The sequence below is a fragment of the Panthera uncia genome, chromosome D1 (assembly GCF_023721935.1).
Source record: "Panthera uncia isolate 11264 chromosome D1, Puncia_PCG_1.0, whole genome shotgun sequence".
In the NCBI taxonomy this organism is placed as follows: Eukaryota; Metazoa; Chordata; class Mammalia; order Carnivora; family Felidae; genus Panthera; species Panthera uncia.
The window spans coordinates 69,128,623-69,135,255 of record NC_064808.1 but is presented as its reverse complement, the minus strand read 5'-3'; the positions used below and the strand labels follow the sequence as shown (position 1 = coordinate 69,135,255).

The window sequence follows — 6,633 nt, the reverse complement described above, 5'->3', positions numbered from 1 at the left end:
GGGGGACAAAACAGAAGAGAATCATAAATATGGAGAACAAACTGAGGATTCCGGGAACGGTTGTGGGAGGGGGGGATGGGCTAAACGGGGGAAGGGCCACTAAGGAATCTACTCCTGAAATCATTGTTGCACTATATGCTAACTAATTTGTATGTAAATTTAAAAAAAATAAAAAATAAAACAAAAATAAAAAGAAAGAAAGAAAGAAGAGAAGGCATTGATTATATTCCAGAAAATGCTCCAAAATAAACAATTTTTTATTAAAAGAAAATTTAATACACAAATTTATATAGTCAACATAGTTAATGCCATTTTATAAACGTACAATGATTCTGTTCCCTTAAGTCAGTGTGCTCAAAGACCCTTATTATCCTGTTGTTTTACATGAAAAGATTTCATGATAGGAATTTCCTCAGACATGGGAATTCATCAAATAAATGCTCACAAAACTTGTTTTTTCAGAGGGAACCAAAGCAAAGGAATGGCTTCAGAGGGAAAGAGAAGGAGGAAGGAAGGAAACTGTATATGAGGGAACTTTTGCAAACATCATAGAAGCTCACAGTTCCATTGTCATAATCCAGAAATACTCCAATCTGACCCAGAGGCCTTTCCACATACTGAATTAAGGGCGGGGAGTTGGTGGAGAGACTATAACGATTGTGTATCTTCAAAGAAAACAGAAGAAATGCTGCCTCAGGATCACTAATGATATCAATATTACTCATCAAGGAATCTTTACAGACTCCCAGAATCCAATTTGGGGAGCATGTGACATCCACCTCCCAGTAATGTTTACCAGAGGTGAAGACCTGAGGTCCCCAGGCTGCCAAGCTCGCCAGGCTCTCAGGCTCTCTGTACACACCAGGATGGGTGACTCCAAACATCACACTTCCAGCATCCTCAGAAACGCACATGTAGCGACCAGTGGCTTCCTGACTCAGCACATTATCCACTACAAAGAGAGGCAAAAATTAGGTCAGTGAATGGGTTTCCATGTCCTGAGGGGCAAAGATTTTCTACCCACCAATGACCTCTTCATTTCCCCTCCTTCAAGGAAATACAAAAGAGTGAAGAGAGTTCAGATGGCTTATCTATGAAGAGCAAGAGTTGTGACTGCCTCTATAGCACAGAAACCCTTCAAATCATACAGAAAAAGGAAAAACATCCAGACATATTGTGAACTGTGTGAAGCAGTCATTTGATGTCAGTCTGGATAATTTGTTTCAGGACACACCTCATTTTTTGTCTTTACTTCAGAAAACTCTTCCTGTGTTGTTTATCTTTAATACTATTTAATAAATAAATAGCACCTAGCTATTATGTGGGTATTGACTGGCATATAACTGGTACCTGTGACATTTTCAAATGTCAAAAATTTTATAGAAATCCATGTATGCTTAGTTTAGAAGCTTCTGAAAAGAATGTTGTGGCTTTACATTATCTGTTCAGACCCTGGATTTAGTCAAATGCCAATTTTAGCCCTCTGCTGTCTAGACCTACTCTCTGTTGTGGGTCCACTCTGTTTCAGCCCTGTTCACACATCCCTTGCCTTTCAGTGGCTTTGAGATTGCTCTCATAACATTAAAATTATTCTGCCAATGACAATTTTGATCTTTCTCTGTCAAAGCTTTCTGATTTTATAAGTAATAAATAGTCTTTGTACAATGCGTGATAAAGGCACTTGGAATATAGAAAAAATTAAAAGCCACCAATGCCATATTTAAAACTTTCAAGACTGGAGTAAACTGAATAAACATACATATTGATTGTTGCTCTGAGAACTAAATATTCTAGCTCTTCATAACTACACGACCAACCTGATTACTCTTCTCTTGCTCTGTTTGTGCCAGAAACAACTAAAAAATATGTATCGTGCTTTGCATTTTCAGTAAAGTATAAGTTGGAAAATTTAGTCTTTATCATTGTAACATGACTATTTAGAGAGAAAAGAGACAATAAGTTTGGAAAGTCATACACTACCTTCATGTCAGAAAAAACAAAATTAAAAGAGAAAGGAGAATCATCCCCAAGAACCACTAGAGAAATTGAGGCCTGATTGCCAAAGGGCTGATTCTTACCTCTGAAGTTGTTCAGTATGTCTAGGATTCCTGTGATGCCGTGCGAGGTGAGCTCTGGAATCATGGGCTGAGGCTTTTGCACCTGCACCAATTCAGTCCTGTAAAGAATGACATCAGTTACACTTCTGGGCCAAAGGTCAATCACACTAGATTACAAAAGCAGCAGTGTTTACTCAAAGAGTTTTCATCAGAATTCTCCCATTTTGGTTTGTTGGGAATACATTGTATTCTATGCTCTTGGGAATATGAGAAACGTTACTTTACCTTTTTTTCTAAATTTAAATTATATCAAACTCCAACTTCTCCATTCTTCTCAGATATTATTCTATTTCGCAAATTACTGAGGATCATTCCCTCCCTCTATTCCACCTCAGGCAGAGCAAAGATCCTGAGGTCTTACAGAGAGCACAATGTTCAGGCAAAGCCTTTGGGAGGTCAGTCTGCACATAGTCACTAATGATATATTCAGTGTCTAAAAGGGGAGGGCCAACTGAGTCAGACAGTTTTGTTCTTTTCTGTCCAGCAAGAGAATCTACTTTCAGCCTGGCAGCTTTGGTCCCCAGGGTCTGACCCCCCTCAATGGGCACCAGGAAGCCATTTCCTGTGAGGCCCTGTCTACCACTGGATGTGTTGTGATGGAATAGGTGAGATCATTACTACTGCTGGGAACAAAATCACACTCCCCTCCTATCCATTCTTGGGGAATATCCGTCTTTCTTGTCTTTTTCACCTCCAACTCTCTAGGGTAGGAACCCCTTCTGTTACACCTTAGAAAAATTCCTTCGGTAAGTTTTACTGTGGTGAGGTGGAAGAGGATTTGGGAGCAGTGAGTGGAACAGAGCCCAGAATGTTGCATGGTTTGAAGTATATTTTAATTCATCCACACAAAAAGAAAACTGAGTCCAAGGAGCAGAAGGTCTTTAGGCTTCTTTAAAAAGAAATAGAAAGTAGCCACAGAGGGGCACCTGGGTGGCTCAGTCAGTTAAGCGTCTGACTCTTGGTTTCTACACAGGTCGCAATCTCAGATTGTGGGATTGAGCCCCACACTGGGCTCCATGTTGACAGTGTGGAGCCTGCTTGGGATTCTCTCTCTCCCTCTCTCTCTCTCTCCTTCCCCTGCTTGTGTGCTCGCTCTCACTCTCTCAAATATAAATAAATAAGCTTCAACAACAACAAACAACAACAGAAAGTAGCCACAGAGAATGATTTTAAGAGCTCAAAACATGTCCATCCACTTTATCAATAAGAACAAGAGACTTGCTCAGCAATCGGTAACCATTAGTGGAAACTCACCTTTGCAATACATTTCCCAAGTCCTGTAAGGGAAAAAAAAAAGTAATGTTAATCATGAGAGTTTTGTTTTTTTGCTTCTCTAAGTATTCTTGTTTGTTTGCTTAAATGATGTATTTTTTTCTCTCATTCCCCTCTAAGGAACAATCAGAGACTACCTTAATAGAACCTAAACTAAAGCATGACAGAGTTCCTCAGGATATATTAAGGAAAGAAGGAGGTCAGGAAGGGGCTGTGCAGAGATGCAACACGATCTAGGTTTCCACTGTCACTCAGAGCCCAGTCTTATTCCCAAGAAGAGATCTGATCATTTGCGATAACAATGAAAGCAAAACAGAGAAATTACATTTTAAAAAGTTTTGGAGTGCAGTAAAATTGATTGCCAAATTCTACAACCCTTGCCTAGGCAGAGGGCAAAATCTCAGTGTCTTCAGCAAGTTATTTCTGGAGTGGGGGAAACAGAGAGTGACAATGGATTAGGGGAACATAAATTGAGAATTACTCCAACATAGCTAACCTTCCTCTAGTTATAAGGTTTTTCTGATTTTGGATCATTTATCCATGTGATTAGTACTTCTGATTACACAGCAATAATTTTGCCATAGGTTAGCTCCTAAATGGGAAAAAATATCCCAAAGATTACCAGGATATGAAGAAATAAATGGTTGGACAAACAGAATGATGGGAGTCAATAAGCATCATGACTTTGCTGAGAGTAATGGTATATGCTGTTAGCATTTCAATGTCATGGCAACGTTGCCCAAAAAAGGATTCCTGTCTCTGAGGATGAACCCTGCCTTCTCACCTGGAGCAGCTCCAGGTCAGGCTTGTGGCACATCTCAGCCAGCTCTTTGTACATTTCTTTCAGGCTTGCTTTCTGTTGGGTCATTCTGAATGCACTTTCCTGGAGTTGTTGCAAAATCTCCTCTGCCTCTTTCTCCAGTGTCTCCAGATGGAGTTGCTCCTCCTCACGGAGAAACAGATGCATCTTCTGATACTGCATTTTGATCATCACCTTCCTTAAAAGCACATAGTCCTGAGGAGATGGTAGGTGTAAAGGGTTAGCCTCACTCGCAACAGAAAACCTCAACCTTCAAATCCTATTTCCTTGGTGTCATTGAGAAAGTACTTGACAAACTTCGTACCTCATATCTCCAAATGTCTGGAATATTTGCTAGTCCTTTATGTTCACCCTTTGTCTATGTTCTTAGATGCCTTCCCTGTTCAAATCAAGCTCTCTAAGAGGTCCCAGGCTCTCTTGCTGTGATGCTCCATCAATTATTTCCTCTCTTACCTGAACCTCCTTTTCTTTTGTTCCTTTGTCTAATTTTTCTAAATGTTTAAAAATACTTATGTATACACCACACTTTACAGATCTTTAAATTCTCTACTTTTCCTCTCGGTGCTACCCTATGGCTCTCCTCTTCTTCACAGCCAAATTCATTGCAATGTTTTATTTTATTTTTAAGTTTATTTATTTTGAGAGAGAGAGAGAGAGAGAGCACGCAGGAGCAGGGGAAGGGCAGAGAGAGAAGGAGAGAATCCCCAGCAGGCTCTGTGCTTTCAGCATAGAGCCTGATGCGGGACTCAATCTTACAAACCAAGAGATTATGACCTGAGCTAAAATCAAGAGTTGGATGCTTGGGGTGCCTGGGTGGCTCACTCGGTTAAGCATCCAACTTCGGATCAGGTCATGATCTCATGGTTCATGAGTTCCAGCCCCACGTCGGACTCTGTGCTGACAGCTCGGAGCCTGGAGCCTGCTTCGAATTCTGTGTCTCCCTCTCCCTTTGCCCCTCCCCTGCTAGCTAGCACTCTGTCTCTCACTCTCTCTCTCAAATAAATAAATATTTTAAAAAATTAAGAAAAAAAGAGTTGGACGTTTAACCAACTGAGTCACCAGGCACCCCTATTACAATGTTTTCTTAAACTCAGTGTCTGAGGAGGTTTATCTAAACCTGTAGGGTTGGACTAGGAATATCTCGCATGCCCTGGGTATCCCATATACCAGAATTCTTTGCACTAGCTTTTTTTGGCCTGTATATCTGTGATTACTGATCTATCATTTGAAACCATTACTTTTTCATGGAAAAAAAAAATGATCCTTTAATTGGCAACTTAAATGTAGCCAAAAATCTAAACCACCATTATGTCAATCTGCATAAAAACAGATAGAACATTTTCATTCTTACCTCAAATGACTGGATTTTGTTAGCTTCTTGATTCAGGTCATTTTGCATTTCTTGAGTCATGTTCCATAAAGAGCCCATTCTCTTCAGAAGTTTCTCCTGCAAAATAACCATGAGCTTTAGCAACACAGAAGATAATATTATAGATTTCATCCCCTTATCTATGGGAAAGGTCAGTGGCTGAGAAACCAGTAATCTTGAGTTAGCATGGAGTGGCCAGATTTCTCTGCATTATCTAATTTGATTCTAATATTTGTGATATCAGAGGTGACAAACGTAATAGAGATTTGAGGGTAGTCTATAGATAATATTATCCATTTCCTGAGAAATTGGCACTCAAATTTTTATATAACCTGACTATGAAGGCATCAAGCTTGCATCAGAAGCCAGTGTTCCTGGTAGTAGCCACTTACCCCACAATTACATCAAACATACAGATTTGGACAATGTTTCTAAGGAAATTTCCCTTACTAAAGGTTCAACGTAGCTATGATTATAGCGTCAAAATTGGTCAACACACTGCAAGGATATTGGTCTTGGTATTTATATTGAAAAATCACCACCTTCACTATCTCCACTCACATCAACTTCATGATCATTTTCCTCATCTTTCTCTCGGACTTAGAAGCCTATGAGTCCAAACTGCTCTAGAGCCATCACTTACCCTGTATTCCTCAGCAGCCCACTGGACTGGACTGTGGCCATGAGCCACATGCTCCGGTGTTTCAGAGCAGAGCCCACACAGCAGGCTCTTGTCAGCCTCACAGAAGAACTCCTTTGCTTTCTTGTGTATCACACAGATCTGCTCATTGGAGCTGTTGGCGTGGTAAACTCTGGCCCGTCTGGCAAGGGATGCCAGTTTCTTGAGCGCAATATTGGTTTTGAAGTCTGATTTCTCTGAAATTCCCCTGCACTCAGGGCAGGACATCAGGGTCTGGGCTTCCTCCCAGCAGAGGTGCAGGCAGGGACTGCAAAAGCTGTGCCCACAGTCAATGGTGACAGGGTCTATGTAGTAGTTCATACAAATGGAGCAGATGAGTTCATTCTGCAAAGCTTGCAAGGTGTCCAAATCCATA

General features: G+C 40.6%; 1 protein-coding gene across 1 annotated transcript; it reads right to left on the bottom strand.

Moving 5' to 3' along the window:
- Positions 1-249: 249 nt before the first annotated feature.
- On the bottom strand, positions 250-6,633 carry LOC125938309 (tripartite motif-containing protein 64C-like). Its single transcript, XM_049653376.1, has 7 exons — positions 6,222-6,633; positions 6,118-6,120; positions 5,561-5,656; positions 4,174-4,404; positions 3,372-3,394; positions 2,079-2,176; positions 250-952 (listed from the first exon to the last, which is right to left on the bottom strand). Exons 1-7 carry the CDS (start codon positions 6,630-6,632, stop codon positions 459-461), a joined length of 1,356 nt encoding a protein of 451 aa, XP_049509333.1. The 5' UTR covers position 6,633; the 3' UTR covers positions 250-458.

What these genes read in the sequence shown, in the direction of transcription:
- LOC125938309 (XM_049653376.1), bottom strand. Translation starts at nt 6,632, where the DNA reads ATGGATTTGGACACCTTGCAAGCTTTGCAGAATGAACTCATCTGCTCC. An exon ending in ACAAAATCCAGTCATTTGAG is followed by an intron (nt 4,405 to 5,560) that starts GTAAGAATGAAA and finishes CCATCTCCTCAG; the next exon opens with GACTATGTGCTTTTAAGGAA. An exon ending in TTGGGAAATGTATTGCAAAG is followed by an intron (nt 2,177 to 3,371) that starts GTGAGTTTCCAC and finishes CATTCTTTACAG; the next exon opens with GACTGAATTGGTGCAGGTGC.